This window comes from Myripristis murdjan, chromosome 13 (genome assembly GCF_902150065.1).
Source record: "Myripristis murdjan chromosome 13, fMyrMur1.1, whole genome shotgun sequence".
Taxonomy (NCBI): Eukaryota; Metazoa; Chordata; class Actinopteri; order Holocentriformes; family Holocentridae; genus Myripristis; species Myripristis murdjan.
This window is the reverse complement of record NC_043992.1, coordinates 31,608,255-31,635,229: the sequence shown is the minus strand read 5'-3', so window position 1 is coordinate 31,635,229 and position 26,975 is coordinate 31,608,255. Positions and strand designations below refer to the sequence as shown.

The 26,975-nt window shown below is 41.7% G+C and overlaps 1 protein-coding gene across 5 annotated transcripts in view; it reads left to right on the top strand.

Moving 5' to 3' along the window:
* Positions 1-26,975, top strand: part of plch1 (phospholipase C, eta 1) — a 53,709-nt gene that overhangs the window by 9,301 nt on the left and 17,433 nt on the right. For all 5 annotated transcript variants that reach the window (XM_030066618.1, XM_030066617.1, XM_030066620.1 and 2 more), the window contains exons 2-11: positions 4,035-4,181; positions 6,069-6,312; positions 7,787-7,916; positions 13,385-13,555; positions 14,439-14,532; positions 16,968-17,171; positions 18,732-18,852; positions 21,214-21,385; positions 24,103-24,210; positions 26,034-26,189. In XM_030066618.1, coding sequence (XP_029922478.1) covers positions 4,035-4,181; positions 6,069-6,312; positions 7,787-7,916; positions 13,385-13,555; positions 14,439-14,532; positions 16,968-17,171; positions 18,732-18,852; positions 21,214-21,385; positions 24,103-24,210; positions 26,034-26,189 — 1,547 coding nt within the window. The remainder of the gene's footprint in view (positions 1-4,034; positions 4,182-6,068; positions 6,313-7,786; positions 7,917-13,384; positions 13,556-14,438; positions 14,533-16,967; positions 17,172-18,731; positions 18,853-21,213; positions 21,386-24,102; positions 24,211-26,033; positions 26,190-26,975) is intronic.

Sequence of the window (26,975 nt, the reverse complement as noted above, 5' to 3'; positions counted from 1 at the left end):
CTTGGTAAAAATGGGCATCTGGACCAAAGGAAATTGGTAATGAAGCTGTCGATTTCAGAACAGTCTGTGAGAGATAAATAATGCAAGAGGACCGACTTCCCCATATTTTTTTTGATTAATCCTTTTTTCCTGTGTCTTGCCTGCGTCTTCTGAGTCCCATTAAAGTGCTGGCACACAACTCTGAGTGTGCATGGTTTGTGACTAATACAATGAGGTACATAATAAATTCACTCAAATAATAAGTCAGATGAGGACAGCAGCTCACTTTATATATATATAAAAAAATCACATTGTGCTAATGAAGGGGTCAGACAAAAAAAAAACTGAGGTCATTTTTTCTTACTAGTGCATGCTGTGGAAAACAAAACAAAACAAAAAATAGTGATGTGTATTGATGTTTCATAAGAGCGTGATTAAGATTGGACTCTCAATGTTACTTTATTTATTTATTTATTTATTGAAATTTCTGACCCCCAGTAACATTTGCCTACAGCAGCTATATATACCACGTGTACTTTTGCATGTTTACATCACTAATCCCTTATATAAATTCAAGCACAGGCGCAGGGGAGCGCTACTTAAAAACCTGACCTTTGCTTGCCATTAATGTTGACTAAAGCGTAAGCTCGCCAGATGTGAAAATGCCTGTATTTTTCCAGGTTTGATCTATCTATCTATCCATCTATCTATCTATCTATCTATCTATCTATCTATCTATCTATCTATCTATCTATCTATCTGTCTGTCTGTCTGTGTGTCTGAACAGGAGTGACTGTATGATTTCCAACTCTTTCCATGGCCTCTAATGATGATCACAGCAAATTATATGGCTATGTGCATTTGGACTGTTGCTGTTGCCATAAATAGATGTTTTAGTATTTCACGCAGGGTGCCAGGGTGGCGCAGGGGTAAAATCACCCGCCCACCACCTCAGAGACCTGGGGTATAGTGTGAACCTCTGCATGCATTAAGCTCTCCTGTTGAACCTCCTCGCTGTCAGGTGAAATGAAGCGGCCGGCCACATTTATTGGAGGAAGCAGCCCACACTCTCTCCAGACCGACAGTATAGGGAGGGCAGTGTCAAGTGACTACTGCGGTACCACTGGAAACAGTATGGAACTTTTTTGGTGGTAACATCAAATGAGTAAACAACTCGTTCACAGTTCAGGGAAGGCATTTCTTTATTCACCCTGACTGCTGGAGACCGTAAGAGCCCCAGATTATCCACTGTTTGAACTGCATGGCTCCGTGTTTCTTTGCCCAGTGACTGCGTCGTTGTTATCAACTTGGCAGGTTGTACAAGCATCAGTTCATTCACGATTTGTGCTGCACCTTGGGAGATGATACGTAGGGCCAGGGGTCATGTGTGTTTATGCCTCTGTGTGTGTGTGTGTGTGTGTGTGTGTGTGTGTGTGTGTGTGTGTGTGTGTGTGTGTGTGTGTGTGTGTGTATTTCCATCCCTCTAGTGGGCATCTAAGACCGAAAGAACTGATGGAAGGTTGTGAGCGAAATCTGTGTTATTGCTAAGCCTGTCCCAGGAAACAGAACTTGTTTACAAGTGTTATACACAGCATGTGTTCCCTAAGTGTGCCTGAGTGTGTGTTTTGGAGAGGTTTGTATTCAGTTTTATTTGAAGATTCTCACCCACATCTTTTCAGACTGTCCAGGCACAACTTCTGCAGTTACTTGCAGTCAATTACCACATTACCTGGACCCAGTTTGATCCTACAGGCATTTTGCATCTATTAGCCTATATTTTGTATTGTGAACACAAATTTTGTCCTGACAAGATTACGGATATTCCAAAAATTATCCAGACACTGAGTGAGGACATCATTGCATACCTGTTCAAGGGGTTAATTCTCAGCATTAAAGCATAGTTTTGACATTTTTCTACCCAGGCCATTTTAGAAGATCAGTTACAACATTTCTAACTGAACATAACACAGCTTCTTCCTTGCCTGCAACACAATCCTATGAGGCAGCCTCAAAAACTATTAGAAATGCCCTTCTTGAAAATGGAAAACTCCCAGTCTAATATGTCTTGAAACTGTAAGCCTGTGTTTATTATCAGTTTCTGTCATTGGGCCCGTCGGCTCAGATTGTGTGTTGTAGAATATCTATCCCAGAAGATCCCAAGTCAAGAATTAAAGGTGACAGAGGCGTGTAATTTTCTGTCTGTACACACTACTTTTCCTGGCAGTTCAGGATTACACAAATTTATTCTAAACCAGTGGCAGCAGCAGCAGCAGCAGGGACTATTGTTCTTGTAAAAGAGGAGTGAGCCCCAGCCTCTGTGTTAATGAGCATCTGCTGTGCTGAGGTGCCCTTGAGCAGGACCCTGAATTCTTACCAGCTGCAGAGCATCATTTCTGAAGGCTACCGTGCACTGTGAGGACCCTGGAGGAGGGGATATGGAAAAAAAAATCCTTATGGGGTTCAATAAAGTAATATACTATTTTAACATTATTTTTGTAATGTACTCTAAACATACAGAATAAGATATCCGTGTAATACTTCCTTGCCCTTTCTGTGTAATCCACATCTCTGTTCATAATGTCAAGACAAATGTCTTCTTTATCCACAGCTCCTCCTGTGATTGGTATAGATTTAGAAAACAAAACCAGTAGAATAAGGGATAAGGACTCCCTCCTGGAGTCACCTCATCCGTGTACTTAATGAAAAGAGTGCCTTTGATATGTTGGACATTTATTGAATAGTTACAGTTTTATTTTCATGATGCTTGCACAACCTACCTGTTCACGATGTCTCAGTGGGGTGAGGAGAGTGTGTGTGGATGTCGGAGAAGTGTATGTAGGCTTGCATGACTGAAGTGCTTGAAAGAGGGAGGGAAGAGAGGACTGAGAAATGGAGACAGTCTGACTTCTGTCTGTCTGTGAGAGTAAAAAAAGATGCAGCCTCAGGTAGCAAAATGAATCTGTTCCATGTGGCTGGGCACCTGAATTCTTCAAAGCGAGGGAGATTGTGCAAGCATCAAAGTTGGAAATCTTGGCAATGAGATTTTTTTGTGCCTTTGGTTTAATGATCCGTCAACAACTGAGTGACATTTTGTAGGTTTCAGGTGAACTACAATGACCACACAAATGCATGGAAAGACTGGTATTTACATATTCATGGGAACACACCCAAAGAATCTATGCATGTATGCACACTGGTAGGCAGCCATGCACACAAACCGATACAACCACACACACACACACACACACACACACACACACACTTCTCTAATGAGGATGGGAATCTCTCTGTCTCTCTACTGTCATTCTTCTCTGTATCGCTCTCTGCTAGCAGCTGTCATAACAAAGATGTGAAAAGTTTGATGTTGCCTTTCATCCTTTGCGATGCTGGACACTGCCAAACAGTCAAGCAATCAAACACGCCGCCATATCTGACTATCACTGCGATCCCTCTGTTCTCCTGTTCAAAACACTTCACTATTATTCTCCCTCTCGCTCTCTCTGTCATTTCAAGTGCCTTCAACTAAGCTTTCTCCTCAAGACGAGTGCCAGAAAGGGAGTTTTCTCCTCCGACTGTGAAGCACCTATATAGTGTGATATCGCTTAGCAGTGTGTGTGGATTGCAGGGGAAGACATTAAAGTGTCATCATATAGTGTCCATGTGCCTTGCTGTTGTGCTGAGATGCTTTTCCTGTACAGCCTACAGCCTTTCAGTGAATCCTCACATAGAGACAGACATTACCTCTGTCTGACTCCCGATCTCACTCATGCCATCTTTCCCACTCTCCCCTCTCCCCCCCCTTGCATTTTCACTCGATTGCATTCAGGACGAGGTCAGCGGGTAGCGGAAAATGAGCCCTGTGTGTCTGCACAGTAAAGTCTCTGTTGCCATTTGGACTCTAACCCTCCCGAAAAAAGCTGTTGACTGCTCTGCTAGTTGACTCTGTGACACTCTGTCCTACTTCTTCCTCACATAAATCCAGACACCTGTTTCTTTTGTGTTTTCATATAGTGCTCCACTGACTTGTGCGCATGCATGTGTGTGTTTGTCTGCAGTGGAGCGATGTATGAGCGTGATGCAATCCGGGACTCAGATGGTAAAGCTGAAGGCAGGATCCAAAGGACTGGTGAGGCTGTTCTACCTGGACGAGCATCGCTCCTGCATCCGCTGGAAGCCTTCACGCAAGAGCGAGAAGGCCAAGAGTGAGTACCCATGCATAGCCACATATCAATACACACACACTCACACACACAGGCAAAGGCACATATACTTACCCACTCTGCCTATTTTAGTCTGTCTCTTGGTCTCTCTTTCTTTCATTATGCTGCTGGGTCAGCTTCCTGCTTGCGTCTAGACTTGCAATCACTTTATTCTCTCAAACTCTGCCTCTTCATACCCCCTCCAGTCTCTCTCTGTCTCCTCCTTTTTTGTTTTTGAAAGTGCATCTCAGAAAATACTTATCTCACTCATACGTAGTGCAGAAAACACTGCACACACCATAAACAACAATAATTTCTGCATTCCATACACAGCCTCATTTTCTCCCCTTCTAGAAAGATATCCAATCAATAATTGGATATCTTCCATTGACACTTCCATTGATATGTATTTCTTTATATCATCAACAGACACATTTTCACCCTCATACAAAACCTTAGACAGTCCTCCTCTGTGGCAGTAACCCAGCTGTCCTCCCCCCCTCCAGAATGTGTGGTGCATTTACAAAAACCTGAGTTAGCCACAGTCCTGAGGCCCTGATGGGCTTATTGGTGTATAGTTCATGGCCTCCTCAAAGCATCTGTCATTATTTACCTCAACATTTTTTTTTTTTTTTACTAATCAACCCACTGAAGCATACACCTCTGTATGGATTGTGCCTACATGTGTATGTGTGCCTCTGCCTGTGTGTAGACTGTCAGCATAAGATAAGCCTCTTAGTTCATCTCCATTGACATGATTAAGAGAAACACAGAGCAGCTGCCCAGACCATTTTTCTAAGGCTTTCTTTTGTGTGTGTGTGTGTGTGTGTGTGTGTACATGTGCACATGGGGGTGTATGTGTGCATGTGCATATGTGTGTATGTGTACCGGCTGTCTGGCCTGGATCAAAAATAAGGCCAACATATTGTTCATTTCAGTCATAGCTGAATTTCAGAGATGACATTATGCAAGGGAAAGGGAGTGTGTAATGGGGGAATGTTCTTCTGACAACTCTGGGAGGAGAGGATGATAACGTGCTTTTAGGGGGGTTAAGAAGACGATTGTGAATTAAATGACTTAAGCTCTGTGGTGCCTCAAAAATTCATAAAACAGGTCAGAAAATGCTTTTGTTCAGAGGGAAATGACAGGAAAAGGGATTAGTGCATGAAATGAAATGTAGAGGTCACTAATGAACTGCTAAATTGCTTGGATTGAATTCAACACCACAAAAAGTCCAAGGACTGCACCTGAGAGAGACAGAGACAGAGACAGAGAGGGAGAGAGGGAGAGAGAGAGAGAGAGAGAGAGAGAGAGAGAGAGAGAGAGAGAGAGAGAGAGAGAGAGAGAGAGAGAGAGAGAGGGAGCATGTATACACTCTGGCAGGCAGAACAGGACATAGTTTACTGGAGGCTGTTTTTCTCTCCTAACAAAGACACAGAATCAAAGATAGCTGAGTGCATACTACAATCTCATTAGACCGTGATACAGTCTGAGGCCTACACAGATTGCTTTCTCTGTGTATTTATGTGCATGAGAGAGAGAGAGAAATAGGAACACTGAAATTTTTGGGATGGTTATTTGTCAAAAAGTTATGCAACTTTTTTCCCCCTAAAGCATCTAAATTTATATGTTTCAGTTGCTTGGTGTGCTGCTTTTCTGCTGTCAATTTCTGACAGAGGAACAGAAAAGGATATTTTGGCGCATAAGAGAAGTTTTAGGTTGTCCCTTTATTGTAAATCTTCGGGTTGGAGCTGCAAAGTTCAGCTGTGGTGAAAATCGTGTCAGTGAGGGGCAGATATAATAGCTCAGCCTCTGTGCATTTCATTACTTTCTGTCTTCTAACAAACAGCCTGAACTGCTCCTCTTTTTCGATCCCACTCCCTCCTTCAGTCACCATTGATTCGCTGTACAAAGTGACAGAGGGCCGTCAGTCGGACATCTTCCACAGGCATGCGGAGGGCAGCTTCGACCCAGCCTGCTGTTTCACAGTTTACCATGGAAACCACATGGAGTCCCTGGACCTGGTCACGTCCAATGCAGAAGAAGCCAGAACCTGGGTGACTGGCCTCCGCTACCTCATGGCTGGGATCAGCGATGAGGACTCACTGGCGAAACGTCAACGTACACATGACCAATATCCTTTAATCAATATAGCACTGTACATTCACATAAACACATACATGATTAGTAATTTACAGCTGCCAAATGAGAGAGAGAAATTTAGGCCTTGTTCAGATTGCAAGCCCAAATCTGTTTTTGGTCATATGCAGAACGTATCAAGATTAATTTTAGAAAGTCCTTACAAATCAGATCTGAACCACATTTGGTGGTGGTTTGAAATTCCAATCAGATTTCTACAGATGTGTCTTAGTCCGGATGCAGTGACCGCCCCGAATCGAATTTCAAACTGTCTTCTGTATCACTGTCAATGTGACACACAATGATGACGTTAAATCCAGACTGTCTGAAGTGCATCAGAGAGAGTCCATGTATACCTACATCATTACCACAGCAACCCATGCAAATAGATTGGTGACGTCTAGATGCACAAATATCATCACTTGCAAATAACAGTGTGGACGGTCTGTCTTAAAGATCTGATTTGAGAAACAAACCCGACTTGCCTGCAGTCTGGACAAGGCGTTCGTCTCTGGTATTTATGTTTTGGAGTTTGTGCACTGTACTTGCTTAGAGTCTGGGGTATGCATGCGCAATTACCCCTTTTCCACCAAAGGAACTCTCTCCACAGACGTCATTTAAGTAAACAGGAACTTTCTTCTCTCTTATGAGTTCCCAAATGGTCCCTGCAATGACGGTAGTACTCTCCAAGTTCATGGGAGACGTTATCACTCCTTTCAGTTTTATAAACAGGAAGGAGCAACCACAAGCAAAAATTATTAAGATTCTTTTATTGAGAGATTGAAAGGTTAGCAGATGAAAAATATTGCCTCTGTTTGTGACTGCAACCATGTCACAGTGGATCTCCATTTGTCTACATTAAAGCAGTTTCAATTCAGTTTTCAGCTCTTGCTTTTCTAGCTTCAGTCTTATCTTTGACCTCTGTGAATCTCTTCTCCAAAACCAAATGCAACATCACAGCACATCACAGTAGTAAGCAATCATGGAGTTAACAGTGGCTTCGGCATTTTCCATGTTTAGTGTTATGCTGTTGTCAGTCCCAGACAGAATAACTTGACACCTCATTATTTGCATAAAGTTTGCTGCTCTTGAGGTGCAGTGGAAACTCAAAAACGCAAGAGCTTAGGGTGTTTGTCTTGTTCCCAGAACCCCCTTCTTGGAGCAAGATCTGGCAACTTTGACCTCAGAAAGTTTTGGTGGGAAAGGAGCAAATAATGCACTCTAAGACTCAAAGCCTAGAAGCAGTTATAAAAATAATATTAAAGTAAAATACAAAGTTTGGTTTCAAAAACAGAAATCTTGTTTTTGTGGGAGCTCCTGCACTCCAGGTGTCAGTCCATTTTTCTTGTATGACCATCAGTCTGGTAAACTCTAAACCCAAACACCACACACAAACACATACACAATGCACTGTATATCACTGGCTAGTCAGTATACACACTTTGCATTCCTTAACCTGTTTGTGTAACGTGGATGAAGCAGACATTTGAGGAGGCTGACAAAAACGGAGATGGGCTGCTGAACATCGAAGAAATTTACCAGCTCCTCCACAAGCTGAATGTTAACCTGCCGCGCAGGAAGGTCAAGCAAATGTTCCAGGTAAGAAAGTTAAGCAAACAGCTGTTTTAAAACACACCATCAAATGCTTTACACACACACACACACACACACACACACACACATAAGCACAAAAATATAAATAAATACATAAAATAAATTAAGCCACATGATTTAAAACATGGCACTATGAGAAACGGACCAGACCAAAATCCAACCAAAACAAGAGACATGGATAGAGATTTATAGAATGACTCACCTATAAAGATGTTTTTATAAGCCACAGTCCAGACATTCAGCAAATCGAACAGGTTGGAGAGGATTATCCCAGAGTGTTGGGGCTACGACTGCAAAGGCATCGTCACCTTTTATTTTGCGGGAGATGGATAAAAGGCAGAGGTTTGAGGATTGGAGCGGTCGAGAAATGAGATGGGGAATAAAGTGATAGGAAATGTAAATGGGGTTCATGCAGAGCTTTATATGTAATCAATACACTCTTATAGTTTATTCTGAATTTTATGGGGAGCCAGTGGAGGGATCTACAGCTTGTTTAATGAATAATCTAGCAGCTGCATTCTGAATCAGCTGTAAATGATTTAAAGCAGCTTGACTGAGGCATGTGTAGAGGGAGTTACAATCATCTAGATGGGAGAAAATGGAAGTGTGAATTAATGGGTTTCACATCCTTAGCAAACAAAATATCTCTGATAGTTGCACTCCCAGCTGGCATTTTAACATTTATTCAACACTGAATCAACATCATAACTCATGGGTGAATCAATGTTGAATTTGGTTTTGATTTTGCAAAGTGAATCAACGTTGATATTGTGATGTTGTTTCAACATGAGTGAACTAATGTTGAAGGCCCAACAGTGAATTAATATAGAAAATTCCGTTCCCGCTGCCGGGGGGTGCGCGTCTGAATCACTAAAAATTAATAAGGAGAAACTCTGAACGTGCTTGCCACCTTTGCGACCGCGTGGTAACCCACCAGCCCTATGCTGTTAGTAGGTTGTGGAGTGTTGTCGCTTTTGCCCAGGTGGGGAGTTGAACCCTGATCTCCTGCATGGCAGGCAGAGAGCCTATCTGCTGGACTAACACTGCTTGTGTGGGCTGAGCCAGAAATGAGGCCCTATAAAGTGTGTGAGCACAAAGCATGAGTGACAGTGGCTCTTGGGAGAAAATCGCCTAAAAGTACTGGTCAAACAAATGCTTTTTTTCTCAAAGACAGTAAGTCCGAGCGGAAAATAAAAGGTATCATGAGAAAGGTAAGGCTTTGGGCTTTCAAACTGTGTCTTATTTGCCAACTCCCCAAAATACCCGAGATTCGGCGAGTTAAAAAAGTGTGTGTTTGTCCTTCTCTCCTCAGCTTGTGGGTTCCAGGTATTATGGGAGTCAATGGGGGAGAGAGCTGGCACTCCTGCCTCGTCAAGTGTCACAGTGTAAAAAGTATATGCTGCTTTGCTTTTCTAGTTACATTTTTCAAAGCAGAACTATTTTTTCCTACTACTTTCCTACTACTTTCCTAGTGATTCAGACGCGCACCCCCCGGCAGCGGGAACAGAATTTTCTATATTAATTCACTGTTGGGCCTTCAACATTAGTTCACTCATGTTGAAACAACATCACAATATCAACGTTGATTCGGTTTGCAAAATCAAAACCAAATTCAACACTGATTCACCCATGAGTTATGATGTTGATTCAGTGTTGAATAAATGTTAAAATGCCAGCTGGGTGGAAGAGGCCAATAGGTTGAATCAACATACAGATCTTGTTTATATTTCAATGTTGATTTATTGATAGGTTGTCAACGTTTCCGCAATTGTTAGCTTTATATATTATTTCAACATTGTTTCAATGTAGAAACAACAACTGACATGTTTTAAATTATATTTCAATGTTGAAGGTCGGTTGAATGCCAGCTGGGCTGTTTCTTTGCTGAAGAAACAAGGACTGGATGAGCTCAGTAACTTGGTGATCAAAAGATCTACACTAGTCAGAGATTAAATATTTATTCTTAGCAGTAGGTGTGAGATTTGAGTGAAGTGGAGTAATAATCTGAAAAACTTTGGCTTCAGGATCCATCAGGAATCTGAAGTTTTACTGACACTGATAAGTCACACTTACAGCATTTGGAATGAATCCTAAGATGCCACTGAGTTAGAATGTGATTATAGTTTGGCATACAAACACACACATGCACACACATATAGACAGACATGCGCACATGCACACATGCACACATGCACACACAAAAACACAAAACCCTACTCATTCATTGTTTTACCTCTCACATACATTGTAAATGGCTGTCACATTCACACACATGCAAAACTAAATACTCATTCATTCATTCTCCAAGCGTTCCTATGAAATAATCTATGTACACATACAGTAACTCTAATGCACTCTGACATCCACTAAAAACATTTCGCTTTTGCCTGAAAACACATGAAATTCCATACATATAAATATGCAAGAGCTCTGACGTTACTCGTGCATTTTTAAGTGAGCATTTGTGCCATTCAAATACATGTGAAAGAAATTTTTCATGTGTATTTTTAGAGGAAACGGTTGAAGTGGTAGAGGAAGGCTGCTACAATTTTTAAAGCAGAAGTCAAATTGAATTATGTCAAAAATCCAGATACTCACTGATTTATCTGAGGTGAGTTATATAAACCCAAGGAAGAAAAAAAAGTTATGGCAAAACGTCACTGCATAAAGGAATTATTTCATACATTTAATAAAACATTTTTACATTATATTCACAGCAAAGTACTGTGAATCTTAAAAAAAACCTCAAATATTGTGCCTCGCTTGACAATCCACAAACACAAACCAAGCAGCCAAGGTAAAACTTTGTCTCCTGTCCAGCGTGCAGGATTAAGGTGAAAGACATCCAAGCAACTTGACAAAGTGAAGGACAGAGAGGAGAGGACACATTTGCTTTTCGTTCTTTAAATTTAGTTTCTCCTCTCATATATATATATATATATATATGTATATATATATATATATATATATATACATATATATATATATATATATATATGTATTTACTCGATGATGATTTAATAATTTTTAAAATTTTATATTAGTTTTTACCTATTTTTTGGGGCCCCTGTCAGGCAAGGGCCCTTGGAATTGTCCTAACTTTTCCCCCATATACGGCGCCCTTGGCCGTTTGAGCGAAATAGCTCAGAAGTAAAAGTTTGTTCTAGTTGAGAGTTTTAAAGTATTTTGGCAGTCCTCATTTATGTTTTAATCTGGACTGGGGTGAAGTTGTCACGCTGGCAGTGGATTTGTGCAGCTGCAGGTCATCTGTCACAGCTCATCACCATTAGCACCCCTCAAAAGTAGGTACGGCATTACCAAATTATGAATATCATATCACAGTATTATAAATATCAGAGTGTTTTCTTTTGAAAAGTCCAAAAGTGGACCTCTCCCTAAGTTCCCAAAGAGGCTTTGTGACAGCCTGCATACAGGACAGACATATTTAGGCTGGGGACCATCTGTCTATCTATCTATCTATCTATCTATCTATCTATCCTATAAATATGTACATATTTTTCCCCTTTCTTTTGCTATTGAAGCCCAAACTTAGATGTTACATGTTTCTGCATAGAAGTATCTGGAAGAAATGCTAAAACTTTTTCTGCTTGTATCCCTTGCACACCCCCAACGGGTGAAAGGTGATATAGTGAATTTGTAACAGCTTTTTGTGTTTCTCTGTGACAGGTAAAAATGTAATCACGCCCAATATCACCTCAAATTATGGATCCAAGCTGGAGAGAAAACTCCATTAATCTGTTTGATTTCATTCCAGCTTGGATAGCAGGAGTCTCAACAGCTAGTGCAATTACCTTAAATACACTGGACCTGTTTGTTTTCTGTCCATGCATTTCTAATGGAGACCATCACAGAGATTTTTCCCGCTGGTTGTGTGTAGAATCTGGCACTGATCAACTCCCTGACGCCCAGAGAAAGCTCATTATGGGAGCGTGATGGAGGCATTAGCTGGTATTATTAGATTTGGTGTGGAGCAGAATGGGGCCCCCTGAGATGCAGGTAATATGAGAACCAGGATCCCAGTGAGCAGAAAGTGTGAGGTGACAGGACAGAACGAGCTGTGAGTTGTGTTGCATATCCTCAGGCAACTGGTAGAGAGAGATGAGGTAAAATGGGAAAAATCACTTAGAGAGGTTATGTGTTTTGTGAAATAAAGACTGCTACATGATATGTGCTTGGTTGTGTGAATTTGTGGTCATAAAAGAAAGAAGAGGAGCAAGAGATAGGAAGGAAAAATGGGAGAGAGTCGGGTTTTGGCATTAGATATCACAGATATGTTACAGACTGGTTGGTCGGTTTTCCCTTAAATTATGCAAAATGAAACAGTTGTACATCTTTATCTGCAGCTCTTCTTTGGAATACATGGGAGGAAGCTGCATCTAAGTAGTTTTTATTCAGAATATCTGTGACATTAAATGAAATTGTCATTTCTCTTTTACATCCATGCAGGTGATTTTTTTTTTTTTTTTTGAATATGCATTTTTGCTTTGCATTTTGGCCTTCCGTCCATGTGAAAATGCCGCTTTTGGTCACCTAAAATGCAGATTTTTGTCACTCAGCTTTGTCCTTCGTACAGTTTTTGACGTTAAGATATTTTTGTACTTGCATTGGTTGTTAACGCCGGGATGTCAACAAACTGCTGCAGCCACTCCTCAGGTTTTTTGTGCATGCCCATATGTCAGAGACTGGGTCACTGTAGGAAGAAAAAAACATTATGCAAAGGGAAAAAAATGACCAAAAAAACCCCAAACTTGGATATTCTCTGAGATTAAAATTCTAAATTTATGAGCAAAAAACTCACAAATTTATGAGAAAACGAACTCAAAAATTCTCAAATTATGAAATCACAAATGTACCAGAAAAAAAAAAACACAGAAAAATCGTTTTTCTTATACTCTCGGATTTAATAACAATACAATCCTGGCGATTTTAGCCCAGAATCACAATATTATCATAAGCCTCTAGATTTTGACATTGTCATGACTTAGGCCTTTTCAGAAAACAACATGCTGATACTGAATGCAAGTACAATTTGGTGAAATCATCAACTATTGTTATTATTATTACCATTACCATTATTTTAAGCTATCTGCTTTTCTCTCATGTCTTATTTTTACTTAAATGAATGGCACAGCTGGAGTTCAGTTGAGTGCAGCCCATGTGAAAGTACTGGCATGGGGGCAATCAAATTCTGACAGCGGTCACTATTTTAAGCAACCCCAGAAGTCACGGTTTGTTGAAAATGTGATGAGGGCAGTGCCAAAACGCACTCGTCCTTACTGGTTTTGTCCTCAGCGTACGAGAGCTGCAGGATCACACTGTGGATGCCACGAGTGCAGAGTGCAGAGTTTCATGAAGCCTTTTTACAGCAGCTGTTATACAAGCATCAGAAACATAATTTTGCTTTGTGATGTGTGACTTTCTCTCCCAAACAGGAGGCGGACACGGACGACCAGCAGGGCACGCTGACGTACGAGGAGTTCTCGGTCTTCTACAGGATGATGTCGCTGAGACGGGACCTGTTCCTGCTGATGATGGCGTACAGTGACAGGAAGGACCACCTGACCGCCGAGGAGCTGGCCAACTTCCTGCGCAGTGAGCAAAAGGTTAGAGGTCACCCCGGGGAACGGAAAACGGAGATTAATGGGTTTAAAGTGAGGTTCAGCCAGATTTGTTTTCCAAGCCAGAGCTTTTTTCCTCCCTCATCAGCACAGAGAAGACCCCTGATTGGCCGATCTAGTCTTCAAATCGGCCTAGTCTTTATTGCCAATTGTTAGTTTGGACTGGAAATCACAGATTGCCACAGATTAAATTTCCGTTTCCCCCTGTCCTCTCTGGAGTGTTTGTTATTCACATCGTCTCAGCTGTCTGCCCAGAGGAATCTCTTCCACTAAAGCCAGTTTATCACATGAATGATTAGTTTGTGTCTGGGGAGTCACTATCCTCTTCTCTTCTTCTTCTCTTAGCTTTCTTTTTGACCACTTTATTGTTTCTTTTGTTTTATGACCATAACATCGCTCATATTATTCCAAATGTAATACATATGTCTCTACATTTTCTAATAGCAATTATTCACTCATTTACTGCCTTCTTGCCCTCACTCTCCCCCTCACCCAATATATATATATATATTGCACATAATAATATTAAATAACAGTTTAATATCAGATAAGATTCATCATTTACCAGTATGATGACTGCACAACAGTCCAGTTGGCAACATTTTCTTTGTGATACATAAAAGTGAGAGTGAGAATAATGTTACAACTTTCTCATGTCTCTCTGACCTTTGATTGCCATTATGTTTTCCTGCTATATTTATTTTCTCCACACTGCACTTGGCATTAGTTGTGTATTCTGTGCTGCTAACGATTGTACATTTAATGCCATCCACACTGGCATAGAAAAACTCTTATTTGTTAAAGTTAAAGGCGTCGATGCATGTTCCTTCATATTCCTAAAGGTTTGTCCCATCTCTCCTGTCTGCAGATGACCAACGTGACCCCAGAGTACTGCGCAGACATCATTGACAAGTTTGAGGTGTCCGATGAGAACAAACAAAAAGGCGTCATGGGAATTGAGGGTAACTTCTTCCCTTTGTATTTTTTCACCCCTTTATTTTCCATTTCCTCCACATTTTGCTCTCCATCTTGTATTTCAACAAATCCTCCAGGCCATCTGTTCCAAACCTCTGATACGACCCACGGGGATGATTCAGATTTATTACTCAAAGACCACAATTGTGGTGTGGAGTACAAATTACATTATGTCTCAACAACCTCGTGGTAAAGACAAAGAAAAAGAAAAAAAAGAAAAAAGGGTTAATCAGCAATGGGCATTTTCATTTGAACAATGGAAATACATTACAGAGAAAAGAGCCAAGTTTATACAATAGTTGTTGTTTGTTTGTTTGTAAAAGATCTATACATTTGACCATAGAAGGGTATTTAACATAATACTTAGGCAGTAATATTTCTTGAATACATCTCACACGACTGTTTCCTGAAGAAGTAGTGCATGTGTGCTATTCCATGAGCTAACAAACTTTAGTTCGCTCACTAAAAATACTTGGTTAAGGTTAGGAAAAGCCTTGTTGTTGTGGTTAAGGTTAGGAAAAGGTCATGGTTAAGGTTACAAAACATTAGTTAACCTTCACTATTATTACATTTGCTATCTAAAAACAAACCTGGCTCTCACTTGACATGGGATTTGAACTCAGGTCAGCTGAGTGCAAGTCATGTTGATTGACTCATCTGCCTGCTTCCTGACATGAACTTTATCGCCCCCTCACTACTACACCACAGTGTCTTTATTTACAGGAACACTAGAGGTCACTTAAATGTAACTATAGGTCATAGTAAACTGCCTATGGGGTTGTTTTTTGACAGAGGACAGTCTATTTTTATCTATCTTTGCTAGGCCATTCTCTTGGACTGCTGGACTCTCTATTTATTATTTCATCAACATCTCTGTCGCTCCATTTTTACATTATTCTTACTGTCAATCAAAGCCAAGATCAGGGATTAGCATAATAAATTATAGTCATGTTGTAAGGTTGTTAAATCTGTGAGCTCCAGGTGTCCTTGTGGGCGAAGGATCAAATCCCATCAGAACTTTTTCTGCTCTTCGTGTTCTCTCTCCGCTTTCCTCCTACCTACAAGGATTAGACACCACACCCTGTCAGTGTGAGAGCCGTTTTCACTCACTGAGCTCCAAGGCCAGGATTTGTCTCTGGTCTGTAACCTTGTCAAAATGACCGTGGATGTTCAGGTGCTTTGTCTTTGGCCAGTACCTGTCAGTTTATGTAATGAAACGTGTGACTGACGGACAGAGCTTGAGTGTGAGGAAGGAGTGAGTGTGGAGCAGAGTAGCCAGAGTGAGAAAATTGGGGAGTCAGAATGAAGACAGAGGGAAAGAGGAAATGAGAGTGTGACAGAGATGAGAGGAGTGAGTATTGGGGGAGAGGAGAGGAGGGGTGAGACTAATCCTGTCCTCGGAGGCATTGAGACTAACCGTGTTACTGTGTGTCTAGCTGATCAGCCCGGCATGTCTGAAGCCTTCCCTGCAAACCACAGATGTCTGTGTGTGAAACAGAGACAAAAGGAAAAGTGAACATGCGTGTGGCGTGTCGCCGCGTGCATCCGTGTTCACACATGCGTGTACGTGTGAATGCCGACACAGACGTGCAAAAGTAACATTCGAACGGATTTACATGCGGATCTGTTTTTAGAAAGTGATGAGTAATGCTACCTATTTGTGTTGTGTAGTTCAGTGTGACCATGTATCATTCAACTCCATGTGATGTTCACTTGAGGATTCATGTGAAACAATGTGAAAACAGTGGTGTGTGTGTCCATTTCTCTTCTCCAGACTCTTTCACCATTTCCTTCTTCTTTTTTTGCCCCACTCATTCCCCTCCCTGTCATCCACTTTCCATTCCACTTGTTCTTTATTGTCCTCTCATTTTCACCACTGCTCTCCTCCCTCTTCATACTCTGCCACCTAAAAATGTCAGCCATGTGTAATACACCCAGTGAAGTTAAATCGCAGAACTGAGAGTCAGGCATTAGGACCTGAGCTTGTTAAGACTCGCTTAAGCACAAAGTGCCTGTCGATACCTTGTCCTTTTGTATTTCTCTAAATGTCAGCTTGAAGTGGTACAGATGAAGCCGCTGTTGAGGTCACTGTTACGTTGTACAGCGGCTGCACATGTGGTAAATTCAAATGGGGCTGGTAGACGGTGCTCAGCAAGATCATCACATGACAAGATTTCAAGAATGTTACTTCTTGTTTTGCCTCATTTTCCACTGCGTGAATTCAAAATTTGTATCTGTTACTGAAAATGCTCTCGACAGATTATATTTAACAGCCAGGAAGACAAATGTACATTCATTTTAAGCAAAAAGAGATATAAGTACATAATTTATAAACTACTCAATTCAGTTTCAGTAAAATCCATGTCTGTTTTGGTGCTTATGGTAATTATGTTTTTTCCATTCCATTTACATTTTTCTCCAGGTTTTACCAGTTTCATGCGCAGCCCCACCTGTGATGTGTTTAATCCTTTGCACCACGAGGTAAATCAAGACATGGAGCAGCCTCTGTGTAACTACTTCATCGCCTCGTCACACAACACCTACCTGACCGGAGACCAGCTCCTGTCTCACTCCAAGACTGACATGTACGCCTGGGTGCTGCAGTCCGGCTGCCGCTGCGTGGAAGGTAAGAAACCACATCTGCACTTAGGAAACACGTGCTTTTCACTGTGCATTGTGATTGGACGAGAGGCAGCCCATAACTGAAATATATAAAACTTCACCTTGGACTTAAGCAAGAATGTTTATTACTAAACAGTGGTGAACAAATTATTTTTTAGGTAAAAAAAAAACAAAAAAACATATTGCTATGGCATGTTGATAGGATTCATTCAATTTAGTAGACATGATAATGATTGCATAATAATTTGCATTTCATTTTCACTGAAAAAGCTATTAAAATGATAATGGTCTGCTTTTTGCTGGGTCTGTCCCCAAACAAACATGTTTTCTCACATGTGGAAAATGCAGTTTGTAGTAGAGTTCTCATCGGGCCTGAAAATTAAGACCCGACCCGACCCGGGCCTGACTGGGCCAGCCTGAGGCCCGACCCGACCCGACTAATTAGCCGAACTTTAGGCCCGACAGCCCGATAAAGCCCGAAAAAAAAAAATCGCCAAATTCGCCATTATTTAGCAGAGCCGGTCGGCCGCGGCACCAGGGCACCATCAGTCGGTATCAGGCGAGCCGGCCGCGGCACCGGCCTGCATCAGGCAGCTCACCTGTCAGATCCGGCAGACCTGACGGGTGGGCGCGGTATCGGACGGTGTCGTGTCCGGCCCGCCTGATGCCGACTGATGGTGCCGCGGCATGTGCAGGTCAATACGGTAGTCTAGAAAACTGGAGATTTTTTTTTTTTTTTTCTCGTGCGCCCCCAAGTAGATTGCGCCCTGGGCAGTTGCACTGCCCATAGCAGAAACCGTCCCTGCTGCCGAGTCTGCCAGCACAGCCGGATACTGCTGCAACTCTCTCTCACTTGTTTGCGCTGCGCTCGCACAGCTGGTTGTCTGTCTGTCACTGAAAGTTTAGCCTCCAAATCCAATCCAGTCTCTCACTCTCTCCACCAGTCACATAAAAATGAAACGTCATATCAATAACAGAACACATAATTCTATTTTTTTATTTAAAAAAAAAAAAAAAATCCCCCACAGAACCCGAAGCCCGACCCGACCCGCCCAATTCACGTAAATTTTAGGCCCGACCCGACCCGAAAATGTCGGGTCGGGTCGGGTCGGGTCGGGTTCGGGCAGAATATGAGAACTCTAGTTTTTAGGCCAGGGTGTCTCCATAATAGCAAGATAATATTTTATTTACAGCAATGTTTTGTCACACATGTCACCCTTACCAAAAAACAAAAAAAAACCCAAAACAAAAAACAAACCAAAAAAAAACCTGCAGCTCCTGCGATTTGGATATTGCACTTGACCATATTGCGATTCCAATAATATTTCAATTAATTGTTCAACCCTTATTCACATTGTTTTGTACACTAAAACAAGTGTTTACCAGTGTAATGCAAAATAGCTGTGTACCACCATTCCACGCTCGTGCATGCACATATGTGTACACTCACACTTTCGCCATCTCCGTTTCACACTCAGTTGAAAACTGAATTGTGAGACGAGTAAGAAAAGTGAGAGGGGTAAGAACAGTGTTTTATTTATATCACTGTGTTTTGTCTGTGTAGTGGACTGTTGGGACGGTCCTGATGGGGAGCCGGTGGTCCAGCACGGCTACACCCTGACCTCCAAGATCACCTTCAAGGCTGTCATCGAAACCATCAATAAATATGCTTTCATCAATAACCAGTGAGTCAAAGCTCAACACATTCTGCATCTGTGTGTGCACGCGTGCAAGCATGCATGCTTGTGCATGTGGTTTTAGTGACATTTTCCAAGAGCTACAGATTAGATCATTTCGTTATCCCACAGGTTCTATAGAGAAAAATGGCATAGAATGTCAACCAGAAAGGCCACTTTACTTATTTCTACCTCATAATACACACACACATTTATAAGTCTGACTGAAGCGTCATTTCTGCTGACATTTTCTAGAGTCAAAACCCTTCAGGACAAGTGGCAAAAAGACATTCCTGACCCTTTGTTGTGTGCGTATGTGTGTATTAATGCTCATATGCACACATACATGTGAAGAATTTTCTCTTTAGCTGTAGGTCACATTTAGTGGCACTGATAAGACGTACTGTCTCCATGCTACCAAGGCCATAAGTCTGGGGCATGCCAGACATAGGAAGACAAGGCCCGACAGATTGATGCCTTTCATGAACACAGAGCTGCTGATCTCTAACATACTTAGGCAAGAATTCTCTTTTAAAATAAGGAACGCCAGTGAGCAACCTTAAGAACTGGTGTGGTACTACACAGTGTTCGCACCTGAAGCACCTGAAGCAGTTGACCAGAGCCTCACTCATTTCCATCTCAACACACACACAAGAATTATTGTCTGTTGTCCTCTGTACAGTGTAATGGTGTTGCTTTATGTTCCACAATGGGATGAGATATACTTGCACCAAACCACCATAAAAGGCTTTCTCACCCAAACCTGACAAGCAGCCTAACTAATTATTTCTTGCTGCGAAACAGTTCTCCACAATGTTTTCATGAAGTTCTAATTTGCCGTTACAAATCTGATGGAAGCACTGCCCCTCCCCCCCACCAGGTTTGACAAAAACATTTATACAACAAGCGTTACATTTGTAGAGCCAGGTTTGGGTTTTTCAGACGGCGTTCCTGGCAGTAATTAGCACCTATTACTGAGCCATCTGCTTAGTAGCAGTTCCTCTGCCTCCCAGAGGAGCCACTGTTTGTCTCTTTTGGCTCCAACAATACCCAAACAAAGTGGTGAATGATGCAGCTGCCTGCTGCCACATTGGCTGGGTTGGACACCCATTCCATCTAGTCACGATGACGGCAGCTGTGTTACAGAACAGTTTATTGTATTTATAGATAATTACAATATTGGGCGGGGGGTAATTTATCTAATTAAAGCTGCAAAGACTTCACCACACACCGCACATTCACTGTATCTCACCTGCCTCACTGTAACCATGCCTACATTACCAGTGGCATTTTATGAATTGTGAAATTTTGCATCATATGGATTGGAAATGTTGATTCAATCACTTATGACTCGATTCTGTTTGAACTAATTTCTGCAGATAACTTAAGTTAATTAACAATTAACTATATTTACCCTGAGGAGCTTTGCTGTTTATTACATTGTGAAGGAACTTGTAAAGGTATACGTTTATTTGCCGATGGTTTTCTAATGCTGTACGCAGACAAAGATCATCACATGGTAATTAGGAAATTATCAGGAAATATTGTCATGCAATTATCGGTCTAATTAGCGATCTGTCTAATGCTGAAAACAAGGACAGATTATTGAATTGAAGGCTCTGTTTGTTTCTGTCTCACTCTCTCCTCTGTGTCTCTTCAGCCTCCATTCTCACCTTTTCATTCAGATGATATTTTATCATTAGTGCCACCTGTTACTATGATGAATGGCCCCTGGGCTGTATTGAAACGGAGTGTGTGCACGCTCTCACATGGCACACAAATTACACAGCCCATTTAACCAGCCCACTATTTTACCACAGAGGGCCAGCAAAGTGAACAGTCTGTATTAATATGAAAATGTATGCTGGAGTTTGTTTTTGTTTTCCTTAGTAGAACTTGTGCATGTGATTTTGTGTGTGTGTGTGTGTGCACACGCGCGTGCGTGTGTGCGTGCACGCTTGGGGATCAGAGGTAGGGGTGATGCCCCTGAGGGGGAGCTGTCATTATGACAGACTTGACATTTGAGCTGTGTTGCTGTCTAGACATAAGTCATTTCACCCTCTCTAAATGAAAATGCACACACACACACACACACACACACACAAACACAGACGCACCATGCCACAGAAGTAGTGTTTAAGCAATTACTTGTTGCATTTACTTCCTTTCTTTTCTAGGCTCTCTGCTATGAGATTGAAAAGTGAGAAACAGAGATACAATCTGAAATGGTTTTGTGGGGCAGACGAAAACGGTGTCATATATGACATTTACACTAATGTCAGGCACAAAATAAATGCATTTTGTAAGCTTTCACAATTAAGTTCTATTTGTTTTCTTGGAGACTCAGGTGATGTGTTATCCTCTTTCCAGATATCCGGTGATTCTGTCCATAGAAAACCACTGTACCATCCAGCAGCAGAAGAAGATCGCTCAGTGCCTCCGAGAGATCCTGGGAGACAAACTGGACCTGGGGGATATACTGAGCAGAGACTGCAAAACACTACCCAGCCCGCAAAGCCTGCAGGGCAAGATACTCATAAAAGTAAGGAAGCTGATCACTGACTGTCAGAGGTGAACTAATGATATTTACTCACGTTACTGTAACTGAGTAGCTTTTGTGTAGCTTTTTTTTTTTTTTTTGAGTGTTTTTAAAAGTCAGTAATTTTACTTTTACTACAATTTTCCTTGAGTATTGTCCTTCACTACATTTTAAATCACATCCAGTACAGAGAACAAATGATTAGTGACAGATTGTGGAACCTTTCACAATAAAAGCCCAGTCAGCAAAGATGAGAAGAGGAACTGGCTTCCAACAAAAAGTGCACAATGAAAAATTGCAGATGGTCAGTGGAAGTGAGGACTGTTTAGACTCAACTGGCAAACAATGTGGAATAATTGTGAAAAAAAAAAAAAAAAAACATAGCCTATTATGTGCTAATTCCTCATTTGTCTTGAGGATCTTCACTTCTACCAACCCTTGGCAATTTTGCACAATGCATCTTTAAAAGAATCTCCTCTTATAACAGTGTGGAAAAGATCACTTAACAACGTTACTGAAAACATAATGGAGAAACTCTTACTTGGACAACATTTTAAATGAGCTACTTTTATTTTTATGCCAGCAGATTTACAGCAGTACTTCTACTTCAAAATATCAGTAAAGTAACAATATTTATACTTGAGTAGCAATTTGTAGTACTCTTTCCACCACTGCTGGCTGGCTAGATGGATGGATGGGTGTACTTGTGGGTGGATGGGCGATTTATATCTGTAATGAATGAATGAATTGTATGACATTGACCCTGAGGCTGACATACTATCAGGGCAGGCACATGGTCAGTGAATGCAAAGCATCCTTTGAACATTTCCTTTCTCCAATTGAATGAACAAAGGAGGGTACTCGTTATCTCTTTATATTTTTGGTGTTGAACTTAATCTGTACAGAGGAGGGGGGGGGGTGGGAGAGGGACTGTGTATGGAGGTGGGCAATTATTGTCAATAAACAGACGAGGAGAAGAAAGAGGAGAATGGGAGGGTGAAACTAGGTCATGGTATTAGTCATAGAGGGAGAAGGAGAGAGAGAGGAGACTCTGGCATATGATGACAGAGTGACAGACTGTTGGTTTTCAATACACACACACACACACACACACACACACACACACACACACACACACACACACACACACAGCGCTAACTAGACTGAGGCCTGCATGGGGAGACTTAGCGCTCGTCTTGATCCACCAGCTCTGTGGGAAGTCTATTCAAACACTGGCAAAGGGAGGCAAAGAGACACAAAGAGAGAGAGGGAGACAGAGCATCAAGTGCATCCAGTATTTATTGGATTTTTGTAATAAGAGCCTTAAACAGACTTTATCTGCAGCGCAAGGAAAGCCGGTATTATTCCTCTGGCAAAAAGGGGTTTTCACCTTGACCCTCCCTAGCCAGGTCTCTCAAAAGTGAGAGAGCATTATTGATTTTCTATAAAGCCCTTTTACTTGTCTCTAACAGTTTTCCTCCATTGCTTTTCCTCATCTTGCCCTCCTGTGCAGTTTATATCCTCTCTTCTTCCCCCACTGGAGTGAGAGACGAGTGGATCACCAAACAATATAAAAGATGGAGTAGGGGTGATGGACAGGCAGAGCGAGGAGTGAAGGGGGGTTAGACTAGGTGTGGTGGTGGTTTGAGAGACTCGATGCACTGCAGGGAGCTGTGACTCTGTCATTGATTTGGGGTCATTAATCTACAGCTGGAGAGGCGCAATGGAGTCCATAGGGAGAAGCACAGAAAATCCCAACTCCCACTCACATCTTCAGGATGGCTATCTAATGGGCTTCCACTCTGCTGAAAGAGCTGCTCAGGGATTGTGATTTTTGTGTACGTTGCATTAGTGTGTGTGTGTATGTTTGCGTGCGTGGGCGTGAGTGTGTGTTCACTGTTCCCTCTTGTGTGCTTTTGTGCCGCATTAACAGCTTTCTCTCTGTCCGTAAATACTGGGAAAGGAGCCACTCATTCTGAGAGAGATTACCTTAATGTGTGTGTGCATGTGTGTGTGTGTGTGTGTGTGTGTGAGCTGATGTGAATGTGTATCTGCAATGGCCATACGTCTCAGGTACGAGTGAGATGCACATTGCAGTGTTATCATCCTTGGACCTGCTCAGTGATCCAGTGTGTGTGGGCGTTTTAGTGTACAGTATCTTTGACATGTGTAGCTCAGGAGGAGGAGATGTGCAAGGAATTATACCGTGCTTAAAGGGGCAGTACACCCAATAAAAAAAGGAATTATATAATTTAGCATTATTCTTGAGCACTATCTTCATCATACACCAGAGAAACATCACCAGAGTGCATGTTTGTCAGCCATCGCCAGTTAAAGCTCCATATTGGACTGAAGCGCTTTTTTTTTATATAATATGATATAATATGAGACTGGTAAATAATCCTGGGTATAGTAACTAATAACTAACAAGGTAAAAGTTACTGTTACTCACTGCTGATGTTTGTTGAGGCTTGGTGGAGGACAACAGGTGCAGCTGAAGAGTGAATCAAATGCGGGTGGGGAGAAATAAAAGCTGAAGTCATGTTCTGATTGGATTATTTTGTTCTTACATATGAAAGTTGGTTTGAATCCCCGGCAAAACAAATTGTTCGACTTTGTAATGAAAAATTAGGCATTTTAGTGTAGCATCCCTTTAAGACCCAACATGCTGTATCTCATCCTCTCTCTCTCCTCCTCTCTTGTTCTCCGTCTCTGTCCAGGGAAAACGTTTGCCTGCCTACCTGTCAGCGGACATAGAGGAGGGCGACGTGTCCGACGATGACAGCGCAGATGAAATTGAAGACGACTTTAAGCTTAAGAGCAGTAATGTAAGTTTGAAGAGACAGCCAAGTGTCCTCTGTGCACAGAGACATTTGGACACATAAGCATGCATTCACACAGAGACACATGCAGACATTTAACAGGGCACACAAACACACTCACATGCGCCTCAACACACCCAGGCAGGATGCCAGAATATTAATCATAATGGCATTTTCACGCTGTCTTTCTTGTGTTGAATGAAAAGTAGATCTGAATAAATAAGACACACACAATTCAAAGAGAAAGGACAAGAATTTCAAACTTTTCAAACCTTTTGCCACTTTCAAAGCATTTATTGACTTTCAAAATAAAAACACAGAAGTATCTCCATATCACCCCCCCACACACACCCCGCTTCTCCTAGTTCTATTATGCCTTTGGCATTTTCAATCAGACCATTTTAAATTAATTGGGCAACAAAAGCCTTCGTTTAGCTGAAACTCTTAATTTGGTTTGGCACTGATTAATGTTAGAAACACAAGTATTTCCCCCACCCTCCCCTCCTCCCGCTAACACACACCACAACCAGAGGCGAGATAATGGCGTGCTAATGACATCGTTGTGCGAGATGTAATGACTGCACTAATTGGCTGGTAATGTTGATGCTCGTAAAATTTTATAGATCATCAGTGCTGTAATGTTTCGGGATAATCAATGCTTAATGATGCAGATACAAACATTTCTCCCATGCAAGAGTTTGAAATCGCTATTTTTTATAATAGAGAAACAGCGCAGCAACATGCAAAACATGCCAGAGCATAATTTCATGGCTTGTTCATTAGACCTATGTCTGGCAGATGTAGATCACTCCTGATATTGTGCCATTATTAGCTCTTATTAAGCCACATTTATTCTCTATAACAATACATCCAGACTCCTCGTCACAGCATTTAAACTGGGTATAAATTCTCATTATTTTCCTCATGGTAAGAAGGTGTAGTGGAATAATGGGCTGAATCTTCCAGACTTTGCTGGAGACAGAAAGCTGCAGATGCCATTTTGGCTCCACTAACAATTGCCATTTTGAAGGGATGGTGGGAGGTTTCCAGCATACCAACTGAGGAGAGGTTTTTTCTGTTGAGATAATTAAACTAGGGAGAAATACGTCAGGGTGACTGTCTGCTTTCACAGCAGTCACTCCTAACATCACTAATGGTCCACCTGCATTCACCAGCGAAAGGGCTATAAAAGACAGACAGTCTGATTTGTAAAGCATTTTCCTGCACGTCTGTGCTACTGTAAATCATTAACTTTTTTGTATCAGGCAGCATTCTCAATTGCCACAGTCTGCTGGCCTCACTCCATTTCTACACTGCAAAAAATCTCCCTGTTGTGTCACTTTGATTCATCTCATAATGGGTGTTAAAATCTTGCTTTTCTTAAATCAAGCTGTTTCAAGAATTTTCTTAAATCAAGTGCCATTCTCTTGATACCAGTGGGCTCGTTTGCCTTATTTTGTCTTGTTTCAACAAATTCATAGTTGCTCCCAGAAATATTGCTCAAGCAAATGAAACTGCATTGGAAACAATTTGGGATAATCTCGTTCAACCGGCAGATTCATTCACTTGAGTTGAGAAAAACAAGATTTAACCCTTGAAATAAGGAAAATAATGACTTTTTAAGATATAGAATTAAATATATATGTATATATATAATATACAATATATATTTCACTATCTATCTATCTAGGTTTGTCTGCACCATCTACCAGCCTTAAATATCCTCTCTGTTGAAATTACATTTATCTTTTTCTTGCTTCCTATTGCCTCCCTCTCTCTCCCTCTCTCCCCCCTTGCTCTCCCCCAACCCTCTGCTTCTCATCATCCAGAGTAACGGCCATCACCAGGTGGAGTCTCAAATCAGGAAGAAGCTGGACTCTCTGCTCAAGGAGTCTCAGATCGGGGACAAGGAGGACTCTGAGAGCTTCAGCATCCGAGCCCTGCTGCGAGCCACGCATCAGGGCCTTCAGAAAAACCTGCGGCAGGTACGGCCCCGCACAGCAGGCACGCCGCGTGTGTTACTGCATCTTGAGCACAGAGGTTATTGTCAACAGATAAAGAAAAAAAAGTGGCGACAGAGAGCATAAAATCAGGCCATGGTATTAGTCATGGTGGAAGAGGGAGGAAATTAAGAAGGAGGCAACTTCTTACTGTAGCACTCACAAGTCAAACACACCTTTAAAAATAAAAAAAAGGACAAAGGAAAAACAGGCCATTATTATTCAAGTGCTGCTCTTCAGTCCACTCCACGTGGACCGCTGACCCCATCCTCGTGGGTGGCAGTTCATCCGAAGCATGTAAAAACAGACGAAAAGTAATGAGAAACTGAATGTCTGCAGTGTTACTTAATATTTAATTTCCCTGCCTGCCTCTTGTGCTATTCTTAGACGCTTCGGTTTCCTGACATCCATTTTAATGTAGTGGATGTTGTGCACCGGGGGTTCCTATTCTCTTTATTCTACTCCTACTTTGTTAGTGATCCCCTTCACCCCATTCTGTCTGTAAGCCTCTCTCTTACACACTTTTTATCTCATTTTCTTGCGTCTCTCTCTCTCTCTCTGTATATATATATATCTTTCTTCTGTCTCCCATTTCTCTCTCTCTGTGCCTTTTCCTCTCCCTCTCCCATCTTCAGATATGCTATGGTTTATTGGCTGATGTGTGTTGCAGCCCCTCCAGCTGTGAGCACAGCTTAAGGGTTTAAGTGACTCACTGGGTGCTAATGTGGTTGTTACAGATCCACACACATGCATGCACTGTAAACACACACA